Source organism: Helianthus annuus, chromosome 1 (genome assembly GCF_002127325.2).
Source record: "Helianthus annuus cultivar XRQ/B chromosome 1, HanXRQr2.0-SUNRISE, whole genome shotgun sequence".
Lineage (NCBI taxonomy): Eukaryota > Viridiplantae > Streptophyta > Magnoliopsida > Asterales > Asteraceae > Helianthus > Helianthus annuus.
The window spans coordinates 118,216,535-118,242,508 of NC_035433.2; the positions used below are offsets into that span (position 1 = coordinate 118,216,535).

Here is a 25,974-nt window from a genome sequence, read left to right on the forward strand (position 1 = left end):
AAATTCAGAAATTGAGAAAGCTAATGACAAACTGAGCGCAACATTAATGACAAAGCAGAGCATCATCAATGAGTATATTGAAGATTGTGCTAAGCTGAAGAAGGAGCTGGAACTTGAGAAGATTGAGAGTGAAAGGATTAAATGATTACTGTTGAGTTACACTACGTGTGATTATTTGATTGATCGTGTTTATCCTACTGTTGCAGGTCTTGAAGCTTTCAAGAAGAAAGAAAAGGAAGAGGATACTGGTAAGACACAAAGTGTTAAGTATAACAGATGTCCGCCCCCGATTTTTGAAAGTTATTCTCCCAGAAATCCAAACGAGGAACGTGTTAATAAGGCTCTCAACATCAAATTAAAGTCTGAAAATCATTGATGAATTACCAGACAATATTGATGTCACATTCACAGCGTCTGACACTGATCATGAGTCTGAGTTAGTTAAGAGAGTTGTCGATCAGGTGTTGGATATGGATGAAGAGTCAAAGTCGGAGTCTAAGTCAGATAGTTCAGAAGAGTCCGAGTTCACCGGTTAAGAGGGTTTATAATAAGGAATTTTTACTATCAAAATCTAATTTGAATGATGAATCAATCAAAATAGCTTATATTTTGAATGATTCTGACAAATTATATTCTGATAATGAATTTCCAATAAGAAGTGTAAAAACTGAAATGATCAAACAGGTTTTCAAATTAACAGAAATTAATATTTCTGAAATAAAAGATTTAAATCTTTCTGAAAAACCTAAACCTTACACTTCAAGGATTCAACAAAGAGTAAACAAGAAAATGGGTTATGGTTGTGGTTATAGTTTCCAAAAGAAACCAAACCATAATGGTAACCTCAAAAAGAAAGGTCTTGGTTTTAATTCGTCAGAAAATTATAAAAATCAGAAAACTTATAAACCAAAAACAAAATTTGTTTCAGGTGGGAGTTCTGAAGATGAGAAGAAGAAACCTTTCTGGAAACAGTCAAACCAGGAGTTTCTTGCTGAAGTGAAGAAGAATGTGAGAAAGTTTGCTCAAAGAGTTGACAGAAGACCTGTTTCAAATGCCAGGAAGTTGGACACATAGCTTGGAATTGCCCCAAGACCAACTACCAAAAACAGGGAGTGTCTTCTAACTCTGTTTTGAGAAAGACTTGTGTTGATAAGAAAGAACAACCTGTGAAAAATGTTAAAAAGTTTGAAAATTCTACTTCTGCGGAAGGAGAAAGTTCAAAAAGGTTTTACAAAGAAGAGGTGATTTGAGTAAACAAAAGTGGGTGGTTAAAACAGATAGTTGTTCTGACAATGAATCTGATTCCATAAAATCAGAGGAGTCATTAGTTGAGAAAAAGATTGTGGTTTCCGTTCCAGAAATGAACGATGAAAATTTTCCGTCATTGTCAAAGGAAAATTTGATGTCAAAAGTTGGGAAGGTAGAGATCTCAAATCAATTCTTCGCTGATAAGGGAGAATTTGATGTTGAGAAGGCTTTCAATGGGAAAGTCAAACATATTTTCGGTAAGATGGTTAATAGAAAAGTAAAGGGTGCTAAAGAATTTTACAAATCAAAATGTTGGTGGGATAGATGTGTTCCAAAATCACCCAAGGCTGGTCAGGCTTGGGTGGACATTATGTTTGAGTAAACACCTGACTTGCCGAAGCTCCCAGGTTGGTAAGAGTGGAGCAGGAATCGGCATCATTCTTGAAATGTTTGTTTGGTAAATCTACAGGTGATATCTTTAAATTGTTATATTTTGATTTACAAGTGATTATGCTTGGTGAGTGAACCTGTAAGTGGTTGAAAGAGGTTTTCATTGACAAGTGGTTAATCAAGGTCATTAAGTTGAACTTGATTGGACCATACTTACAAGTGGTATGTTGGAGAACAAATGATGAGTTTATTCCCTAACCTACAAGTAGTTTGAAAATCAACAAAACTAATTTTCCGGAAAAACCATTTGATTAAAACAAACTTAAGTGTTTTGAAATCACAATGGGAAAATAGTTTGTTATGAGGGGGGGGGGGTTCTGATTGTTTATGCCGAGTGGATGGCGATTTGAAGTGATTTGATATCAGTTGTTAATTTGTTTGTACAGTTTGTTTTCAAATTTTCCTTTAAATGTGTTTGCATTTTAGGGGGAGTAAAAATTTCACAGAAAATCCAAAAACATTAGAAAATTTGAAAAAGCCAAAAACATGATAAATTCAAAAAAAATGAGTTTTGTTGTATAAAAGAGGAAATGATAGTACATCAGTGGACGATCACGGCATGCTAAAGAATTGGAAAGTTAAATAGTGAAAAACGGTCTCACTGATGATGTGTCAGTAGGTTTTTGCACATTTAATAGATTGTGACGAGATATAAACCTAAATTTCAAACTTGCTTAATTCGTGGGTAACATCTCTCGGATATATGGGTAACCCCCGAAATCTTGTTTGAAGGACCCCTCTTTCTGAGATACTAGGTCTTTATGCTTAGTGATATCTGGGGTATTATCCCGGGACTTCTGCTGAATGGAAATTCTGACCTAGTCCCCGCAAAATACTTTCTGCAAATGCTTGAAATACAGCGCCGCCCTCAGCATAAATTGAGACAATAAAATTGCTAATCTATGCTGTTGTAACAAAAGATCCTCTAAAGGGGACACACCGAAAGTCGAACCGTCATCTCTCTGCTGAATGGAAGTTCTGACCTGAGCTCTCACGGTTTCGCAATTTAACCCCTTACAAATATCATCTAGGTATACTCACCTGTAAGACTGAATATTGGGATCTGGATACGTGAGTATATTCAAGTGGTGGGACACACGAATAAGTTTAAGTATCTAAAACATTAATCTCGTATCTCGGATCAATTGAACTTTGTGTGAAAATTTAAGTGGACCGATATACTGACAATCTAGGTGAATTGTTTAGAACTTAAAATGAAATGAAGCTTAACGGTGTTGATGATTTGTCTCAAAAACTGGTATGATCCTCTTACACAAACTCACAAAAATATTGTATGTAAATATTCTTTCCTGCATTTCATTTCGGTTATTTCACAAAATTCCAAAAAGATTTTCAGTGTGTTTTAGCAAAAATTTTGAAAAATCCAAAAAGATTTTCGACAACTGATATTGAAGAGCTGATTTTCAAAATTCCGAGTGCTGAACATGATGAACAGGTTTGGGAGAATGTGATTGAAAAATTTTTAAGTAAAAAAAAGGAGTCTATAGAAAGAAAAGTGTTCTGAAAATGAATGATATGTTTACTAGTGGTCATTAGTAATGTCATAATTTGTTGTATCTTATTTTTATGAAACTTATGTTTTGGGTAGAGGATTTGCAGGAAAGCCTGGATTCTGATTGAGAGTAGCAAGCCAGGTTGCGATCCTGATTCTGTAAAAGTCAGTCAATGATCCAAGCATGTTTTGAGGAGGAGTCTGTTAGAGAGAGTTTGGGAAGTTATCTGTTGGTGCTGATATTCAGGAGAAGATAGAGCGAGTCAAGAGCAGGAAAAGCCCGAAGACTGATAAAGACCGAAGACGTTGAAGACTCGACACTTAAGACTCGTCAACATCTGAGGGGGAGTCTGTTAGTGCATACATCTGTCGACTTCATCTTGTATCGAGTCTAGTACTAGATATGTTAGATCAGGGCACATTGTACGGGAAAATAGAGTTTTAGAGTTGGTTTCCCACGAAATGTTAATTTCCCCGAAATGTTGATTTCCCACGAAATAGACATGACATTTTCGTGGGGAATTAGAAAATTGCATTTTCGTGGGGAATTAGAAAATTGCACTTTCGTGGGGAATTAGAAAATAGCACTTTCGTGGGGAATCAGCTCCACTATAAATACCCTAGTTGTGTTGTCATTTGGTGGGGAATCAGAAACTTGTACCGAAGTACTGCCGGTATTTCTTGTGACTGTAATCGCTGTTCATTCAATATACAAGAAGTTTAAAGTGATAATCAAGCTGTTTCGAGTCTATACGTCTGTTTCCGCCTTTCGTATAGCCTAAGAACTCTTCTGAACAACTCGTTTGGGTCACAGATCGATCCTAAAGTAGCATTTTGAAAACATAGAAGTATCTCTACCTTTCAGGTCGATTGATCGAACGGTCGTTCGATCGGGCGACAATCCGATTGGTTGGACACTTTAGTGAGAACAAGTTCACAGCAGTTTGTCACTCGATCGGATTATAGTCCGATCGGGTGGCAATCCGTTTGTATTGCACATATTGAAAATTGTTTAAGTGTTGAGTTCAAAACATCACAGGGTCGGATGGTCGGTCGATCGGGTGGCAACCCGATCGGGCGGCAATCCGTTCAGTGTTCAAAACTCTTGAAGTTTGAATTAAAAGTTAAGAGTGGGGCCAAGGTTCAAGCCGATCGGGTGGCAACCCGATCGGGTGTGTAAGTCCCGTAAACCGGATCTTTCAATGATATCAAACAACCCAATTGATTGTGCGGAATCCAATCAATGGGTGATTCAAGAAATCAAAACGAAAAGAACAAGAACACCGAAATAACCTTTAAACTTGCACACGATTCTATTACTTGAACAAGCAAAATCGCTTGGTACAAGCTCACAACCAATCGCCTCTCTCTCTAGAGAAATTGTAACAATGAGGTTCCCACCCTAAAACAAGTTAAAAACTTGTTTATATACATAGACAAGCCCACTTCACTACATGGGCTCCCCTTGGGCCTGCTTGGCCCACATGGCCTAAAGCTTGGCCCAAGTGACCTATAAAGGTCCACAACCTAATATAAACTAACCCAGTAAAGCCCAGTTTGTAACCATAGCCCGTTGTATTAATTTGATGCGTCAGTCTCACACTTTAGGGCCTAACAATCTCCCCCTAGACTGATGCCATCAAATTGTCTTCATAACTTGAATTCAGCAACGTCTTCAACGAAATCTATGGTTGACGCTATGCTGCAGATGTTGTGGAAGTTCTTGACTTCTGAACTCTCAGCACTGGGTCTCTTTCTACAGATTTTGTGGTTAGCTTCAAATCAGGATTACGATCAGCATTTGCTTGAAAATATTGTAAAAAAAGAATGTGAGAGGAGGATTCTCAAAAACTCTTTTCTTCTTCAATCTTTCTCTTTCAAGCAGGTTCACGGTACTTCTTCAAATGTACTTTCACTGTCAGACGACGTTTTGTATCCGGTTCTTCTGACTCAGGTACATCTTGGTGTTGTGATGCTCCATGCTTCTTCAGCAGCTAACAACATCTCAATCTTCATCAACCCCTGTTCTTGATTGAAACCAAGTTCTGCACATGCTCACAAACTCATAAGCAAACATTTCTTATGCAACAGGGAGAGTACCACATGAACACTAGGTACATAAAATTTCACAATTTAAATTCTTTTAACTTTTGATGATCAGTCAAATCTTCAAGAACGGTTATATTTTTTTAATTTTAAGAAAAACAAATAAGCACTCTATTTTTTGGATTTTTGATTTTATAGTTTTTTTTTATTTTTTTTAATTTAAAAACTAAAAGCAAATAAAAACTCAAATATAAACAGCTACCATAATATACAATTACAATTGCAATGGGATCAAAATTCGTTCTAAGGCAAACTAAGGAACACTTTTCAGTACGAGCCTAATCAAACTGGTCTATGCGATTGCCAATATGTTTGTCCACTTAAACTTTAACGCTCAACTTTCAATTTTCAACTTCGTGATATGCTTAAGGTAATATTATACTATTATACCCGTGTGTCCCATTCCAAGACATACCCCCGCGATCAAGGTAAGCACAACGATTCATCGTAGCAGGTGAGTATACTGATGTCATCCTTTAAGATATCCTGACTGTGTCTAGGTCTGCATATAATATGTTTTGATTTCTTAACAATGAACACCCAAATAAATACTAATCAAATCCTGGAAATATAAACAGCACACTCTATCATGCAAGTATCTTCCCTACCACATATTTCACAAGTCCAATCCAGATTTCTGAAATCTTAACTGGGAATAGGTTGAGAAGAGAACAGAATAGATCTTTTGCAGAGATGGTATAATATACAGATCAAACGAGTTTTTCTCAATTTGATATAGGTTTCTTGGGGTTTCTTTTGGGTACTTGAGGGCCTCTTTCGGGGTGTATTAGATCTATAGCGCGACAACGTACAGCTAGGTCAGCATGTATCTGGATGCAGCAGAAGCTGTCATTGCCTAGCACCTCCAGGTCAGCATGTATCTGGATGCAGCAGAGGAGGTACACGACTTTTTTCAGAGAAGATTTCAGAATCAGATCAAAATTGTGTGTATCGGGACAATATACAGACATTCAAATAAAAATGAGCTAATTCCAAGTGACTTTCTTTCCTGGGGTCATGTACAATTTTAGTTCTAAACAGAAGGACAGCCAAGATATCCCCGGATGATTCAACAATATAAAGACCCGAAACCTCAGATGTTGGCTATCTATCAACGCAAGATTTAAGACCATAAAATCATACGCCGTTGGTATGTTACCCACATGGTACATAGTTCGTTATGTTTATATCACTTAGTATCTTTTATCATGTTGAGCGTCAAGCCTATCGACATATCGCAGTAGATCCTAGTCTTTTCAGCTATGGCACCTTACATGTGTTAGTCAAACCCTTTAACACGAACATTTATTTCACTTCCCATATCATGCAATTTTTCTTTTTGGCTTTTTTCATTTTTCTAATGTTTTTGTGTTTTTCTCATTTTCTCCCCCTAAACTCTATATGTCTCTCTCTCCCCCTAAATTTGTGCATAAATCTTGTATTTTTGCGCAAATTTACCATTTACAAGAGAAATGACACTTTATATACAAGGTTATAAACTAAGAAAAAGGGAAAATATTTTTGTTTAACCGTTCTATCATCAGATTAAAGACTAATCAATATTCAAATCAAAGTACTGAATTTAAACGGTACCTTTTGCTGATCTTATCTTACTTCTCTAATCTCCTCCAAAGGAAACATATCATCTGTAAAAAAAATTGAACTTTTTGCAACAGTGAAATGTTACCCGTTTTTATCTCTGGAACAACTGCTATCAACACTCCAGAGATTGTCAACAACTCCTCCTTGGTTGTTCCTGAAAAGTAAAGAGATTAGTAAGACATGGGTACCCAGGCCATCGTGGTCCTGGGTTTACCTGAAGCATCAAAATAAGACACTTCTTTCAAATACAAGTCCCCTTTAATTTCAAGGATTGGAGACATTGTTGCTTTGGATTTGGGTTTCCAAATCTGTTTCGGTTTAACAAACGTATTCGTTGCCTTCGGTTGAGCAACTTTAGCTGATTCAGGCTTGTTAGTTTTAGAAAAACGTTTTTGTTCTTGAACAGCCTTGTGTTTGTTTTTAGCAGCGTTCCAATCCCCATCAGAAGGTTTAACCTTGGGATTCACATTCTTCATTGCCTTAGGTGAAGAAACCTTCATTGGCTTAGAATGGTAGTTATCCTTTGGTGTAACCCTCCGATTTTGCATATAATATGGTACGTAGGGACGATGTGTGCAGTTTCTTGCAATGTGACCAGCAATGCCGCAATTGAAGCATGTTTGTCTCTTTACGTAGAAGGCATTCTGATCAGCTGGATTTGCTCTTGCAGGCCCTGAAGGACGAACCGGTCCTTTCTGTGCTTGATTTTGTTGCACATTTCTTGCAGACGATGATGAATTTGGATGTCTATCCTTATCATTTGCAGGGGCCTTCTGTGGTTGAGATTTCTTTTGATTCTTCTTGTTTTGATTATACTGCAGGTCTTGTTTAGAAATCTCACCAGTCTTTCCGAAAGCTTTGTTAGCACAGTCAAATGCATATTTTTCACATTTGCCATTACTGACTGGCTTAACAAAAGCATTTCTCACATTACGGGCCTTTTGAGGACTATTGCTGCCCATTGAGGACTGTGGAGAGCCTGCTTGTCTTTGATGTTTAGGCTTCTTCTTTCCGCGTCCTTTTCTTGCTTGCTTCGGCTCTTGTTGCTTGATCTGAACCTTTTCATCACTAACAGAAGGTTCAGACTGTTCAGCTTGCGCACTTGGAGCCTTGTTCACGTCAATCTTCACTTCTTCCTTCATGTCGTCAGCTTTGACAGAATCGGAGAATTCTGGTTTGTTGGATGAAATACCAGAAACTTTAGCAGAAACTTCAGCTGAGACATTTGACGAATTTTCAGCACAAGATGGTTTTGCACATGACGCCTTTGAGCTGAATTCACTAGAATCAACTGATTCCAATTTCTCAGAATCAGCTGCTTCAGATGATTTGCATTTGGAATCAAATGGTTCAGCTGGCTCGTTCGTTTCGTTTGCCGATTCAGTCTCTGTTACGCAAGCATCAACGTTTTCACCCAGATCATCAGGCCTGAAATTAATCATAGAGCGAAAAACCTTAAAAAAATCAAACGTCAAAATAGAGTATGGATTAGGTTCATTTATTAAATTTTCAGAAGAATCAGAATCTGATGCTTGTTCATCCCCAACTACATTTTCAACTTTTACTTCAACTACTTCATCTGCAGGGGAAGACGAAGCATTAGGATCAAAAGTACCCTTTGAAACAAAATTTACCGAAGGAGTCGCTCGTTTATCAACAGGTCTGCTGTTGATTGATGACTTATCAGTTTTAGGACCGTAAGCCATCTTGTCCTCATTCATCAATTCCTCCTCAGTCATGGGTAAATATGTATAGTTGTCATTATATGGAGGAGGAACTTGATTGAAACCCAAACCACGCCCCTTCTTTTTCTTGTATGCGAGTTGCTGATCACATAGATTTTTGACCAGTTTACTGGAAGACTCATATTTTTTAATGTTAAGTTCGTTAATTTGATATCTTTCTCCGATATCTTCCAGTTCTTTGATCAAAATGCATACCTTCTCCTGTGCCTCTAAGAAATGGGTTGTTTTTACACTTACATCATCCTTAAGTTTGATGATGTCTTTTCGTTGAGCTTCAATTTTATCTTTATAAAGATTTTCATTCTTTGATAAAGTAAAATTTTTATTTTTTATGTCTTGATAATTTTGTATTAGCTCAACGTTGTGTAAATGATATGCCTCAACCCTTTCTCTACATTCAGGAGTGCAAAAGACGGAAAGTATCTCTTCTCTGGTAATTTCTTGAGCCACTGGTTTGTGAAACACGAATGCCATAATTTCAGTGGGTGGTTGATACTTTTGTTCTTCTCCTCAAAACACAAACCAAACGAGAACCCGTGTACTTGCTAACTCAAACCTTTGAACTCGATTTCTGAACCGCACCTTAAAAACCTGTCAAAACTTGTAACAAACCAAACAAACCTTCTCCTTTTATTTAATTTAATTTTTTTTGATTTTTTTTAAATTACTTTGATAAATATAAAGGTTTATTATTATTATTATTATTATTATTATTATTAACTATTATTATTATTATAAATAATGATTATGTAATGATGACCTAATAATTAATTAAATTATTATAATTAATATATTAAAATCTAAAATATTAAAAAAAAACTATATCTGTATGTATATCGTCTTCTCCGTTCTATCAAAACCCTAAATTCTGTTGAAACCTTCAGCCGCCAAACTGATAATCACCCAAATCGTGTTCACTGTGATGATGAAAGATGACGACGAAGATGACGTACAGTGATCGGAGTTTACGATGGTGATGAGAATGGTTGTCGCTGGTTGACGATGGTGTTGCAGGTTTCCGGCGAACGGTTATCGGAGAAGAAAAGGTCCGATAATAAACGATGACTGATGATGATGATGATTGTATGAACGGAGAAGATGATCGGAGGACGGCGGTGGTCGGCGTATGACGGCTAATGATCGAAGAAGATGCAAGTAACCGGAGACGTGGTGGTTGTTAATGGTGGTGTTGTGAAGCAGGAAGTTGCAGGTTTGATGATGAGTGATCGGAGACTGTTTGCGGCGGAGTTGATGGGTTACGTCGGAGATATAACGAAGCGATGATTGAGGTTATGGCGGTGAAACAGTGTCGAAACCAGTGACTTGACAACAGTGGACTCGAAATGAATGATGATGACGGTTGCGACTCGAGATGAAGAAATCAATTACTCGAGACCAGTTGAGTCGAGACCTCAAAGTTGATGACTCGAGATCTCGGTTGCGACTCGGAACCGTAGTTGCGACTCGAGACTATGAAGATGAAGTGAGTCGAAACCTGTGAAGTCGAGACCGAAACCGTGATGAAAATAACTTGAAACCTTATGAGTCGAGACCAATTGACTCGAGACCAGGAAGATGTGAAGTTGAGTCGAGACGGTGATAATGATGAAATTGAGTCGAGACCTTAAGTGATGAAAATGAGTCGAGACTGTTGAGATGATAACTCGAGACTATTGAGATTTTGTGATGAGTCGAGACTGTTGAACTCGAGACCTCTGTGAAGATGTTGTGGAACAGTGGCCGTTATTGAAGATGAGTCGAGACTGGATGCTGTTATGTGTGACTCGAAACCTGCAATATTATGTTTGGAAACAATGGACTCGAAACCACAATACTCAGTATATGGAAATCTTTTTAAAATTGGAAATAAAGAAGTTTTCAAAACAAGCTGTCAATTTTCCGAAAAACTTGGGATTTTTCAAAAATGAAGAATTTTTCAAATCTTTTGAAGATCAGATATAATCCTTTTAACACAATTTTAAATGGATCAAGTAGCAAAATATGATGAATTTTCAATAAAATTTCGATGAACACTACGAAGAACGCGAAGAACACGATGAACAAAAATTCCAAATCTTGAATATTTGATATCAAACCGAGCCTAGAAACAGGTTCTAATGGCTCTGATACCACTTGTAAGTCCCGTAAACCAGATCTTTCAATGATATCAAACAACCCAGTTGATTGTGCGGAAACCAATCAATGGGTGATTCAAGAAATCAAAACGAAAAGAACAAGAACACCGAAATAACCTTTAAACTTGCACACGATTCTATTACTTGAACAAGCAAAATCGTCTGGTACAAGCTCACAACCAATCGCCTCTCTCTCTAGAGAAATTGTAACAACGAGGTTCCCACCCTAAAACAAGTTAAAAACTTGTTTATATACATAGATAAGCCCACTTCACTACATGGGCTCCCCTTGGGCCTGCTTGGCCCACATGGCCTAAAGCTTGGCCCAAGTGACCTATAAAGGTCCACAACCTAATATAAACTAACCCAGTAAAGCCCAGTTCGTAACCATAGCCCGTTGTATTAATTTGATGCGCCAGTCTCACACTTAGGGCCTAACAGGGTGACAATCCGATCGGACGGCACTCCGTCCTGGTCGGCCTGATCGTCTTACACTTGGTTGTTTTCGATGATTTGTAGTTTTATCGAGATGATTTGATAACGTGCTAAGCAACAGAAACCTCGTCAATACTTAGTAACCTGATCGGACGGGAATCACCCAAATCCGACCAGTTAACTGTTCGAGACGGTGTTCCATGTTTAACCCGAAATTGGTAATCTCGTGGATAGAATCCAGATCTTGAACCAATACTTCGACTAGAAAGAGTAGAAGATCAGAACAAGCTCCAATTCTATCGGTTTTGAGTGCATTGAGTGTAAAAGAGTTGAAAGAAGGTTGGAAAACCATCTTTCATTCCTTTTCACCTTGAATATGTTCAGATCTATGAAAGATCCTTGTTTATTTGAGTGGAAATCGTTCAGATCTAAGTTGTTCTTGGTGGATTGAAGCCAAAACATGAAGTTCATAAGAACACCATGATGACATCATCCTAGAAAACCTCAAATCTAGTGATTTCACAGTTAAAAGTTAAGATTCAAAAGATAGAAAGGTGTAGGAGTGCGTGTAGATTAAGAAAGTACACGATTTAGGTGGAAAACTTACAAGAATCGCGAGAAATCTGAGAAAAGTGGGCAAGAAGCGCTGGTCGGACGAGAGAGTGCAAAAACGGTAAGTTTGTGATGTTGACAGGGGGTATTTATAGGGTTCCCATAAAAGGAAAGGGGAAAGGAGGGCTGGTCGATCGAGTGGTGGTCGGGTGGCAGCTCGATCGAGTGGCACCTCGATCGGGTGGCAGCCCGACCGGGTGGCAGCCCGATCGGGTAGCAGCTCGATCGGCTGGCCACTCGATTGGAGGGCACGGCGCGATTAGTTTGGCGATTTCGATTCACGTGCTGAGCGTTGCGATGCGATAGAGTTTCCTATTCAAATTACTTTTTATCCCAACTACTATATCAACATACAATCATCCTTAGTTGACTTGCGTTTAGCGTTTGCAATTCGATTGCATTTGAGTTTCGATTAATCACCATAACATACACATAAACATGCACAAGTTACCCATAAAAGGCACACACACGTAAAACAATATTCAGAACGCGTAATTTGAGTTGCGAGTGCGATTGCGATAAAGCGATAACCGATAAAACATGCGACAAAAAACCAATAAACCTCGATTATTAATAAGTACTCCACATAATACAACTAACGTAAAGCATAAAATAGGCTATCTACAAGTCAAAGAAGTCAAAACAGGAATTGAGCAAGTAGTGACAGATCACAATTAGCAATCTTGTCTCCCTTTGACTTCAATCTTGACTTTGTCTTTGACTTTCGAAACACGGGGTGTTACAGGGGTGAGGGTTGCTCCTTGTTACCACTCTCCGGCGTGAGAATAAGTATTTGTTTGGGAGCAAGATAAGTATTTAAGTAGTAGTTGTGAGAGACCAGATTAGCGTTACCTCAAACCTGGTTCGAGATGGGTATTTATAGCCGAAGGGTGAAGGAGAAGGGCCAAAGGGCCGCTAGATGGGCCTAGGGCTTGACTGACAACGCGTAGCCTTTTGTAGGTGTGTCAGGAGCGCAGGTCACAGGAGTGTTGGGCGCACGCGGAGGTGTTGCCATGTCCTGCTGGTGTTGTCAGTCTGTCTATCAGCCTTTATGCATGTGGTCTGGGCAGCTGCGCATTGGGCGGTCAGCTGACCACTCCTGTCAATGCCCGGGCATACCACTTGCCGGTTTGGTCACTGAAGTCAAAGTGTCAGTTCCACTTGTATGGCAGTAGGATGCGGTTTAGGACCGCATCGCTGTGTGCTGTAATATGAGCACCAACCAAACATTCCTATTGCCGCTATGCGCGTGCCCGGGCATGACCGCAGCCTGGAAATGCGTTTGACAGAAAGTGAATGGTAGTAGCCACTACCATTCTTGATAGTGATTACCGCAGCCCTTGTATGTTGAAAAAAACAGCCATTTTCATACACAAGGTGAGTCTTCTTATCTTTCCCCGAGTGGGAAAGCAAAGCGGGTTCGCGCGTGCCCGCACGAACGTAGGTGAGTCCTTGTCGGTAGGGGCAATGAGCCAGGTGATGGTCACTCGCGCCCAAACCTGGTGCGAGATTTAGTACCATACCCCTTCAGGTCAATAATAGAGCAAATATAGAGCATGTAACACTAAAAGTATGGTTAGAATTTGATGCTAACTAGAAATAGAACCCGCCGCGTTGCGGTCGGGGCCACATATATTATCTGCGAAGTGAGTCGATCGTAGAAAACCAAAAGAAATCGAAGAAGATCAAAATTAAGCATTTAATCCTAACCTCTAAAAAATAACTTATATAGTCCTTTTTTTAGAAAATTTACTTTCATTCAACACCAAGCCAAAAGTCTAGCACCTCATCACATAACAGAGAAAAAACAAAGCAGGGAGGATTATACAACAAAACCAAACGAAAGAAACAAAAGACCCTTAACCCCTTATTAATGAAGAGCGAATTCGGAAAATATAAGAAAAAAAAGAATAAGAAATAGAAAAATAAACGCATATTCATTCAAGCACGCTAGAGAAAAAAGGACCAAAACTCACGTGTTTTTGATGGTCAGAACTTCTTCCATATGCTTTCCCTTGACCCATTCAGTAGTTAGAATCACGGAGCTAACATTTCAACAAACTCTTTAGCTATTTCCCAATTTCAATACTGATACTCGTGGTTGATATATGTATCCTATAAAGGGAAGATAAAAAAATCAGTTCCAACTTAAGCTAGTCCACTTTCAAATAGCCTGAAACAACATATGATGACTGAGCTACAACTCTCAAATCAATAATAAACATAATAATATATAACATGTCGTGAATGCATGATAGATGCAGCAACATCAAACACAAGGGTGACATCTTTTTCATCATAATCTAATATTTCATTCTTTAACAACTTGCTAGCCCATTTGGCAATAGTTGAATTCTGACCCATCTGGACCCAACACCACCAGATCTCTTACACTTTTTTCTCGGACACTCCACTCATCACCGGATCCTACTATCCACCACAATTTTGTCGTTGACGCCTCCACATCACCTGTTGCAACTCGTACAACACCTTGGTCAAAGAAAAGTAATTCTGCATATGAAGCACAGGGTTCCAATTACACCTCCTCTGTTGTATACATCCAATCACCAGCTATAACGCATACAAAGGCCCTGCACAGGTTATTACTTATTAGTAAATTCAGTTTGCGTATATGAATACCTTTCTCAAAGTTGAAAAGACATAAGTTGAAGAAAAAAACATATTGAGTAGTGAGGCTTTAATCAATATCAAGAGAAAGTAGTGCGGACCACTGGACCACATTAGTTTAAGCCGTAAGCATTAACGGTTATCTTTTAAATATATTGATTGCATTTGTTTTCTGCTGGTTTAATAAAAAAACATCTAATGAATTTAAAGTTCGTATAAGTTTGATTAGCAAAAAATTAGTTACAGTTTTTATGTGAGTTGTGGATTATCTTTAATCTTGAAACCAATAAAGTTATCTATAGCTGATAAAATCACTTGAACCTTTAATTAACCATATTGAAATTAGAATCTATTAGCTTCATTAATGCTAAATAATTTTGATCTTCTTTCACGGTTTATCTCAAATTGGCTAGTCTCCAGATATTGAAATTAGTTTAGGTACAATACTTTACTTAAAATCATACTATTGAGTTTCAAGATTTTGCAACATTAATTTGGGTCAACATAATTTAGACTACAAGAAGAATATGAAGGATTACAACTGAAATACCATAAACAGGACAAACCAAATAGCAGGTTAAGCAAAACCCGCCAAATAATGACTATAGCATTCATGTCACATTCACGAATTATCGTATCAAATAAACAAAGACGGACAATAAAGATTAAAAGCCACAAAACCAACAAAATAAACAAAAGAAGTCAAACCATACAACTCTGTCACGTGAAAAAAGGAAAAAAAACGAATTCAGTTGTGATGAAGAAATACCCTAACAGAAGCGAAGATTGTTATCGTAACGCTGAAGATGATGACGCGTTCTTGCTACAACTGACGACATGATAACCGAAAAATCCTTAAAATTCAAGGCGAAGAAACATACGGATTACGTATCGTGAATGCAAAATCAAATTGGTATATCCATGGAGATCAGTTGCGCATCAGAAATAGAGAAATAATCAAGTGGTGAAATCAATTTCATGGATCGGGATATGTGGAGAGTAGGCAGGCGCGACAATGGATTTAGGGTTTGTAGAAAACCTTTGTACAACAATTAAATGCAAATAGTAAAACTTATAATGCAAGGTAAATAACTTAAGCATAAGGTATAACACTTAATGCTTAGAATTGTTGTAAATTAGAGTTTTATATAATCTGTTAAGTGGTGTTTTTTTTTCCTCTAGCAACTTGCTAGAGGTTTGGTGTTTTGAATAAGTATATCCTCTTTGCTGTTAAAAAAATAATAATATAAACTTTTATGTGAAAGACACGTGTTCCAAGTATAATTTATAACTTATTCAGTCATTTAAACAATGATATGATTTATTGATAGCAAGTATGGTAAACAAAACTAAAATTAAAAATATACGTTTTTAACTAATAAGCTACTTGTAATGTAATAGCACTGTAAAAAAATATACTTTTGCTAAGTAAAGTTATCCACATACATAATTATTAACAGATTCAGAAATTATTTTACAGGGGTGCGATCCTATTTTTTCTTAAAAAAATACATTATTTTTTTAAAAGGGTATACCCACTCATCTAGCCATCAACATAGATCCGCCCCTGATTAATAACATCTCCATTACTCCACACATCCGGACACCCCAACCATCACCACTTACTCAACGCTCATTCCTCCCTTCAGTCACAAAAACTTATTTGGAGACATATGAGTTGTTGGATGAAATTTACCCTCTCTCCTGTATTTTCTTCTCTCTTCTCTTCTCTCCTCACCTAAATGCCTCATAGATTTCGTACACTATTTTTCAAGAGTGTAATTATTAAAAGAGTAAATTGTCATTTTAGTCCCTGAGTTTTTGTCCAAATTATCATTTCAATTCAAATAGTTTTTTTTTCTCTGAGTCCTTGACTATTTCTTTTTCTTGCCATTTTGATCACATTGCCTAACTTAGTCTAAAAAACAGGTTATAATCAGGGGTATTTTTGGCATTAAATTATTATGAGGTTTATAAATTATGTTGTAAACTACCCCTGGTTATCACTATACAACAGTTATACCAAAAATACCCCTGGTTATAACCAGATTTTTAGACTGAGTTAGGCAATGTGATCAAAATGGCAAGAAATTTGAAAAGTCAGGAACTTAGAGGAGAAAAAAAAACTATTTGGATTAAAATGACAATTTAGACCAAACCTCAGGGACAGTGGCGGAGCTTGACCAAAAGTTTCGAGGGGGCGTAAAGTAATGGGACCCAAAAAACTTTTTTCCTATCGTTATGTTTCGGTTCGAATTGGGTTGGCTATTCGATTCAAATCGGGTCAAATAATAATAGTTCCAAATAAAACAAGTGTATATTTACCACACTACCCATCATTTATGTACAAAGTTTATAAATATTTAGAATATACAATTTAGGAAAAATAATCTAGGGGGCGATCCTATATAATTTTAAAATTTTTTTGACGAAAAATCGGAACTTGTACACTTCTAACCGAAATATTGGAGTGGGCGGGTGCACCCCCGAGCACCCACTATCCTCCGCCTCTGCTCAGGGATTAAAATGACAATTTACTCTTATTATAATCGTATCATCCGATATGGGAAAAAAAGTTAAACGTGAAAACTCTTCAAGAATGTAATTTATTTTAACTTAATGACATTTCACATTGAAACGTCTAAATTCTATGTTTATACTTAACGAGGTTTCACATTTCTATTTGTTGAAACGTCTACAATTCTATGTTTATATTCCATTTGTTATTAACTAAAGTTTGTGGCACAAGATAGCGCGTAAAGGTTAGCTGTTAAAGGGTTAGCATTTAGCAAGAAAAAAAAAAAAGAAGATTAAGATTTAAGACATCTAGAAGAAGATAGCGATGGCCATGCACGTGACTCGTAAGTGGGTGTGAAACTTGGACAGCTCATTCTCATGTTCCTTACTCCACGACTTTCATTTTATTAATTATAACTTATCATAATAATTAATAAAAAATAAATAATTGTAGAATTATGAAGTTTTATATTAGTCGAATTTATACTTGTTTTACTAAATTCGGGTCGGGCGAGGATCAAATCTCAAACTTATTATGAATGAATTTAAACGCTTACCGTTTACTTTATACCTGCTCATTTTTATATTTAGTTTAGTTAAAGAGTAAATGTTTTCATGATTGGACTGGAAACCTCACATATGACATGTAGGGCTGGCATATCGTGTCAACAAGACTTGTTAAGGCTTGACTACGATAAGACATGAATCCGAAACATGTAAACACAAACACGACACGAAAATTTATTGTGTCGAATTTTCCAAACACGCACACGAACCTGATGATAGATAGGTTACACGAAAGGACCTGTTAAGACATGAAAAAGTTACCAACATATCATATGACCTGTTAAGACACGAACACGACCTGTTAAGACATGAACACGACTTGTTACTACATATTTGATATTTAGCCATTAACAGGTATTATATAGTGGTATTCAGTCTTAACAGGTCATATTGTGTCACACACGACTTGTTAAGACACGAACACGAAATAAGTAAACGCGAACACGACACGAAATTAAATAAGTCTTATCGTGTCGATCTGTTATAAGCACGAAACATGTTAAGGTTAAACATGAATCGTGTTAACTTCGTGTAGGTGCGTGTATCGTGTTATCGTCTTCGTGTCAGAATTGTCAGTCCTAATGATATGTTCGACTATGATTGAATCGTTTTTTCAAATTTTTTTTCTTCTCAATACCCTACCTACGGGTTCATTTACTCCATTCTTTATTTTTTTATTTATTCAAGTTTTAAGCTTCATTAAAATTACAAATCTACACAAACACCGTGGAAGTTCTATTTAGACTATTTATAACGTTACTGGGTTCTTAAATCTGATTCGACCAACGATCATGTGAGATAAGCGAAACTTATTTAGTGAGATGATCGGCAGGGGCGGACCTACCCTATGTTGTGGGTGGGCAGCCGTACCCCTTGAAAAAAAAATAGTGGTATTTTCCGCGAAAAATCTCGACCGCACCCCTTGGAAATTTTCGTTCGCACCACTTAGAAAAAAATGTTAGGTATTTCTATAAAAAAAATTGTCAATAGGGATTGAAACCCGACCCAATTACGTAAACAAGTTAGCCCACTGACCCCTTTAATAAAACTTGAATTCATTCCATCAAGCCCAATAAGTTAATAAAATTCAAGCACAACCCAAATACATCTTTAACTAAACAAAATCAGTCCAGTTTACAAAAACCCAATCGACTGCCTGCTTTGTGCGACTCGCGCCCTCCCTCTCCCTCACCTCACTGCCAGCGACCTACGATACCCCCACCCCCGACGACGACTGCAAAGTTCCGGCCACGAACATGTACATGTTTTGTTTTTTGTTATTTTGATGTTTATGTGATTTTGTTTAAGACTCATGAGATAATGAGATAATATGATGGGTAAAGTTTAAACTTTTATGTCTTTTGAGTTAATTTGGGGTTTTCTAGTCTTTATAGGATGAGTTTGTTGTCTCTTAATCTATTATTGATTATATGATTCTAGTATAGGGTTTGAAAAGTTGAAATTCAAAACTTGAAAATTAAGGACTTGCTTAAGAAATATGTTTTTCGGCAATGAAGAATGTGAAGACCGACTTACGTAATCGGATTGGCGATGAGAATTTAAGTGATAGTTGTATATGTTATATAGAGAAGGACTTGCTTAAGAACGTAACTCTAGATGATGTTTTGGATAGATTTCAAAAAATGAAAACCCGCAGAGAGACATTTTAAATATGTTTGTAATAACGTTTGACGTGTTTTTTATGATTATATAAATTTTAGTTTGATATTTTTTTGTTTTACATGACCCGACCCGAACCGAATTTTTTATTTATATATTTAGGTGGCCTAAAATTTTTAAAAATATTCTGCACCCCTATAGAAAAATTCCTGAGTCCACCACTGATGATCGGTTCAACGTCCGATCATGTAATCAAAACCATACCGACACGCAAATGATGCCAGTCCAACTGGTTGATGCACCCGGGTTTTTACCCATGGTACCCGAGTTCGATCCCCCCTTGAGGCGGTTTATTCCCCTCTGTGGTGGCTCTCAACTCGTCAAGCCTTGATCCAGGGTGAGGTACCTGTGAGGTTTTTTCCCTGGACGCCATTCACTCTCTGATGCCAACTGAGGCACAGTTAAAATACTCACGTCTGGTCGAAAAGAGACGACGGACCTCCCCAATGAGGAAGGGTGTGGAGTGTCTCGCACCCAAAAAATTGTGACAACTTGCCGTTAAAAAAAAACCATACCGACACGAGTTTTGCACCTTTACCATGTGTAATATTCATTCTTACCCTACACAAAAATAATATCCACGTGGCACCACCAATACATGCAAAAATTCAAATCACAAACATCAAATTACCCACAACTAACAGCAAAATGGGCCCCACTTCCCTCTTCACCCTCGCTACCATATATACACACACCTTCATCCCATCGAATCCAATCCATTCAATCAACAAAACTCAACCAAAAGGTTTACAGTTTTACACACTCGAAGATATAGCATGACGTCATCAACGGCGAGAGTAGATCTGGACGGAAATCCGGTAAAACCGTTAACAATATGCATGATCGGCGCCGGAGGATTCATCGGTTCGCACTTGTGCGAGAAATTGTTGTCTGAAACGCAGCACACTGTGTTAGCTGTGGATGTGTATAATGATAAGATCAAGCATCTTCTCGAACCGGACTCGCTTCCTTGGGCCGGTCGCATCCAGTTCCACAGGATTAATATTAAGAATGATTCTCGCCTTGAAGGTCTCATCAAGTGCTCTGATCTGGTAAATGTTGCGTTATTTGTTTAGATCTGTTTGAATTGATGCTTGTTTAGTGTCGGTGATTTGTATTTGTTTGATATTGTGCGGTTTGGATCTGCATTTTTGTGTTTGAGAGTGAGGATTTGAGTGATGTTAAGTTGTTATGTGTTGCGAGTGTTTAATAGTTTAAAGTGTGATTTGCTGAAATGATACTTTAGAATGTGTAATTAATAGATAGCTAATTGCAGAGATCATGTTCAATAAGACGCTTCTGTCGGTGATTTGTGTTATTTTTGCTATCGATCCTTTTGGATCTGCATTTTTGTGTTTAGTTGCTTGATTTGTGTTTGAGAGTGAGAATTTAAGTGCTGTTAAGTTGTTCTATGTGCAAGTGTTCAATACTTTAGAATGTTATTTTGCAGTTTGCTAGTTGCAGAGATCATGTTCAATAAGGCGCATCTATTCAGGCATTTGATCTATTTTGTTTTGGCTCTCGGTGATTTGTGTTTTTTTGCTATAGATTGTTTGGATCTGCATTTTCAAGTTTAATGAGAGTGAGAGTGCTGTTAAGTTGTTCTATGTTGCCAGTGTTTAATACTTTATGGCTCTGGTAACAGAGATTATGCTTGTGTTGGTGTAAATTACTGAAATACTACATTAGAATGTGTATTTTATAGTTTGCTAATTGCAGAGATCATGTACAATAAGGAGCATCTGTTCATGCATTTGATCTGTTTTGTTTTTGTTGTAGGTGTTTTCTGTTTTTTTTTTTTTTTTTTTTTTTTTTTTTTTGCTATCGATCAATTTGGATCTGCATTTTCATGTTTAATTGGTTAATTCTATGTTTGAGTGTGAGAATTTGAGTCCTGTTAAGTTGTTCTATGTTGCAAGCGTTCAATACTTTAAGGCTCTGGTAACATAGGTTATGCTTGTGTTGGTTTAAGTGCAAGCAAATTACTGAAATGATACATTCGAATGTGTAGTTAACAGTTTGCTAATTGCAGAGATCATGTTTAATATGGCACATCTGTTCCGGCATCTGATCTATATTGTTTTCGTTGTTGGTGTTTTATGTTTTTTGCTATATATTTTGGATCTGCATTTTGTGTTTAATTGCTTAATTCTGTGTTTGAGACTTGTGAGTGAGAATTCGAGTGTTGTTAAGTTGTTCTATGTTGCAAGTGTTCAATACTTTAAGGATCTGTTAACAGAAATATTGCTTCGTGTTCGGTGCTCATAGTTGTTAATGGCGAATAGTGACAAATAGTATATGCTACATGGTGAATAACGATAAATAGCGGACGGCTGTTTTTATAAACAGCGACTAAAAATTAAAAAAAAAATATATGTATATTATATCAAAATACCCTGGTATATATGCTATTTTACATGTATATTTAACAAAAACCTAAAATCCAGCTATTTTATAGCTATATTTAATTGCTATTTATATTGAAAAAACAAAATATATATAAAGTTTTGCTATCTATCGCTACAACCCTAATAGCGACACTAGACCTATACGCTACGTAGCGTGCTATAGCGATCGCTACGATCGCTATTGACAACTATGTCGGTGCTTGCGTGTAAATTACAGAAATAATAAATTAGAATGTGTAATTAACAGTTAGCTAATAGCAGAGATCATATTTAATAAGGCGCATCTGTTCCTGCGTTTGACTAATTTTGTTTTCTGGTCATGTTTAGACTGTTAATCTAGCTGCGATCTGCACACCGGCGGATTACAATACCCGTCCACTTGATACGATTTACAGCAACTTCATCGATGCACTCCCTGTGGTAAGCTTTACGTGTTATAGCTTTGATTTGACATTTTTATATATAATATAAACTACTCTACTGTTTTTGATGCTTGATTATATGAAGAATTCTATGATTTATGGATCGTTAGTGTCATCTTCATCTCTTAGGTCAAGTACTGTTCAGAGAATAACAAGCGGCTTATTCACTTTTCCACTTGTGAAGTATATGGGAAAACCATCGGTAGCTTTCTTCCCCAAGATAGCCCTCTGCGACAGGTAAGGATACAGATATATTTAACTATCAGTAGCTTTGTTCCATAAATCAGTTGAGTACTTGCTAAGTCTTTTTTGTTATTAACTACTTACAGGATCCTGCTTACTATATTCTCAAAGAAGACACATCCCCTTGCATTTTTGGCTCAATCGAGAAACAACGATGGTCTTATGCATGTGCAAAACAGTTAATTGAGAGGCTCATCTATGGTGAGCATACTCTCTTTCAGCTCATTTAGTTATAACACCCCCTGTTGCATGCTCTCATTACTTTCATTTCCATTGCAGCCGAGGGTGCTGAGAATGGTCTTGAGTTCACCATCGTAAGGCCTTTTAACTGGATTGGCCCTAGGATGGATTTCATTCCCGGGATTGACGGTCCCAGTGAGGGTGTTCCAAGGGTTCTCGCATGCTTTAGCAACGTATGTTCAGTTTCATCTTTTGAGTTCAAAATTTTCAGAACTTTTGAGTGATCTTATTTTTCCTGATAATCGTTTCAGAATCTGCTCAGGCGTGAGCCCTTGAAGCTTGTGGATGGCGGTCAGTCACAGAGAACCTTTGTTTATATTAAGGATGCTATTGAAGCTGTTCATTTGATGATTGTATGTTCCATACTTGATTTTGTACTTTTTAATTTTTTTAAGAGTAAAATGCCATATTCGTCCCTGAGGTTTGGCCAGTTTTGCAACTTTCGGCCAAAGGTTTGTTTTCCGCATCTAGATCCAAAAGGTTTGAAATATTGCCATATTTATCCGGCTCGTTAACTCCATCCATTTTTCTCTGTTAGGTCAGGAAGAGTTTTTCCATCTTTTTTGTTAACTGAAGGGGCAATTCGGCCTTTTTCACTTTATGTAAAAAGACCGAATACCCCTGAAAAAGAAACCGAATTGCCCTTTAAGTTAACAAAAAAGACGGAAATACCCCTGACTTAATGGGGAAAAATGGACGGAGTTAATGAGTCGGATGAAAATGACAAGATTTCAAACCTTTTGGACCCGGATGCGAAAAAACAAACCTATGGACTAAAGATGCAAAACTGGAAAAACCTCAGGGACAAAAATGGCATTTTACTTTTTTTTAAATATCTAAAAATCAAATTCTTGACAATTGCTGGTGTCATTCTCAGGAAAATCCAGCTAGAGCCAATGGTCATATCTTTAATGTGGGTAACCCTAACAATGAAGTTACAGTACGACAACTTGCTGAAATGATGACCAAGGTAACATTATACTTTTTCGCTCATATGTTCATTGATCAAAAGGTTATTGGGAATGTAATGTTATTCTAGTAGGTTTAATTCCAGATGGCCTAATCACAGTCTCATATGGCAGGTATACGCAAAGGTAAGTGGAGAAGATTCAATAGAGACCCCAACCATTGATGTAAGCTCTAAAGAATTTTATGGTGAAGGATATGACGACAGTGACAAGAGAATTCCAGACATGACCATCATTAACAAACAATTAGGTACTATGCCCACCTTATCCTTATCTCTTGAGTAATGTTCCATGAATGGTATTATTAGTAGTAGTATATGATAGGTAATGTTCCATGAATGGTATTATTAGTAGTAGTACATGATGGGTAATGTTCCATGAATAGTATTATTAGCAGTATGATGGGTTTTCAGATGAGGTGTTATGGGCGGATCAGGCAGGTTGGTTAATGGGTCGAAACAGGAGTAATATTCCATTAATGATTTTATTAGTATGATGGGTTTTTAGATGTGGTGTCTGGTTATATGGGCAGGTTAGGCGGGTAGGTTAATGGGCCGAAACTGGAGCACAATGTTTCATGAATACTATTATGGATGAATTTCATATATACCCTTACAAACTTTAAAAATTTCATTATACCCAACCAAAACTAAAAATATCATATATGCCCTTACAAAGTAGTTAAAATATCAAATATGTCAAATTTATTTAAAATATCTGTAACGCTTAAATTTATTTTTACCCACAAACAATAGTAAACTCCATATATAATATTTAAGCTAAATAAATTATGCTAGAAATGAGTAAATATAATATTTGAAGTTAAAGGTCATATATGGGATTTCAAGGTTTGAGAAAAATAAGGGTAAAGTCATTTATCAAATTGTTTTAAGTGAATTGGGTATATACGACATTTCAACTACTTTGTAAGGGTATATATGATATTTATAATCTTGCATGGGTATATATGATATTTTGCAAGTTTGTAGGGGTATATATGAAATTGCCCCTATTATTATTAGTTTTTAGACAGGTGAGATGGGCGAGTCAGGCGGGTCGGTTATGGGTTGAAACAGCATAATGTTGCATGAATGGTATTATTAGTGGTTGCATTGCATGATGGGTTTTAAGATGTGTAAGATGGGCGGGTTGGTTAATGGGCCGGAACTGGAGTAACGTTTCATGAATGGTATTATAGTTTTTAGACGTGGTGAGATGGGCGGGGTGGTTTTGGCGGAGTTGCAAACAATTATAATTACAATAATGGTTTGTAAATGTTTGTATGGCACAGGTTGGGATCCAAAGACATCACTTTGGGACTTGCTGGAATCCACACTTACTTACCAACACAGGACATATGCTGAAGCAGTGAGGCAATCCATTGCAAAACCACTAGCCAATTGAGAGGGTGGTTCTGGTTCTTATAATCTATGTGCATTCCTACTGTAACACTTTTGAAGAAACTGTTGATTATGTGTTGGTTCATTTCATCCTGTGAGACTTGCACTTGCACCTGTAATGTGTAGTATGGGAACTCTGCTTGTATACTCTACTGTGTACACCACAAAGATACCAGCTCGGTTTTGTTTTTCGGTTGTTATGTTTTACTAGTGTCGTATTCTTTTATTAGGTCTCGCCAGGGCCTTGTCGTTATTTAATAAATTATATTCGTTTGACCTTTTTTTTATATATTAATTTATAAAAATATATTTGTGTATGTATTATTTTAATGAATTATGATTATCTTTATCAATTTATTATTTTTCTAGTCAAAACAACAAATTTGAAAAAAAAAATCCATCAAACTAAGTTGTCAAAGCAGATGGTCTAGCTGACTTGCCCAAACCAGCTGGTTTGGCTTTGTGCGTCGTTTCTAGACCGTAGTTAGTTTTCGCTGAGACTTTTGTTGAAACTGAACTAAGCGTCTCTAGACCGTAGTTGGTTGTTTTCGCTGAGACTTTTGTTGAAACCGAACTAAGCGTTTCTAGACCGTAGTTGGTTGTTTTCGCTGAGACTTTTGTCAAAGCTGGATCAACCAATCCGGGAAAATCGACTAGTTGATTAAACGACGACGTATCACAAGTACTCTGTTGGTTACTAGCTAAGTTTTCCAAAAGCAATAACCCTTGTATTACATCTCCTTAGTGTTCACTGTTAGTTACCAGCCTGGCGCCTCTGCCAGGTCCGTCAAAAAAAGCTCATGTATGTATAAGTATGTATATTTTATAAATTATGTTTTCTTTATTATGCTTATGTAAATTTTAAAATTTGTAATATTTATTGGAAAGAAAGTTAAATTATATTTAATCATGTAATTTAATTTTAAATTATAAATATTTCTAAATTTTACTTTTTGCTTAGTTTAAATTTATAAATTTTAAATAAAAAATGACTTAAATTTGAATTGAAATTAAATTAATGATTAAGTAATGATTGAGAGGTGGGTTATTCCATT

The 25,974-nt window shown here is 36.9% G+C and overlaps 1 protein-coding gene and 2 long non-coding RNA genes across 3 annotated transcripts; 2 read left to right on the forward strand and 1 right to left on the reverse strand.

Annotated features, from left to right (window-relative positions):
* Positions 1–13,687: 13,687 nt before the first annotated feature.
* LOC110873865 lies at positions 13,688–15,544 on the reverse strand. The gene is made up of 2 exons (XR_002555531.2): positions 15,244–15,544; positions 13,688–14,437 (listed from the first exon to the last, which is right to left on the reverse strand). It is a non-coding gene; the product is annotated as an uncharacterized LOC110873865 (long non-coding RNA).
* Positions 15,545–19,911: 4,367 nt separating this feature from the next.
* Positions 19,912–25,226, forward strand: LOC110873856 (UDP-D-apiose/UDP-D-xylose synthase 2). The gene is made up of 9 exons (XM_022122869.2): positions 19,912–20,290; positions 21,974–22,066; positions 22,198–22,305; positions 22,398–22,512; positions 22,591–22,724; positions 22,803–22,904; positions 23,429–23,521; positions 23,634–23,769; positions 24,811–25,226. The coding sequence occupies exons 1-9, from the start codon at positions 20,015–20,017 to the stop codon at positions 24,921–24,923; spliced, it is 1,170 nt and encodes a 389-aa protein (XP_021978561.1). The 5' UTR covers positions 19,912–20,014; the 3' UTR covers positions 24,924–25,226.
* LOC118479528 lies at positions 23,804–24,803 on the forward strand. Its single transcript, XR_004859716.1, has 3 exons — positions 23,804–23,826; positions 23,956–23,959; positions 24,011–24,803. It is a non-coding gene; the product is annotated as an uncharacterized LOC118479528 (long non-coding RNA).
* Positions 25,227–25,974: the final 748 nt, after the last annotated feature.

Coding starts and splice junctions, on each gene's coding strand:
- LOC110873856 (XM_022122869.2), top strand. CDS start 20,015: ATGACGTCATCAACGGCGAGAGTAGATCTGGACGGAAATCCGGTAAAA. Junction 22,306..22,397: donor AAGATAGCCCTCTGCGACAG/GTAAGGATACAG, acceptor AACTACTTACAG/GATCCTGCTTACTATATTCT. Junction 22,725..22,802: donor TTCTCGCATGCTTTAGCAAC/GTATGTTCAGTT, acceptor TAATCGTTTCAG/AATCTGCTCAGGCGTGAGCC.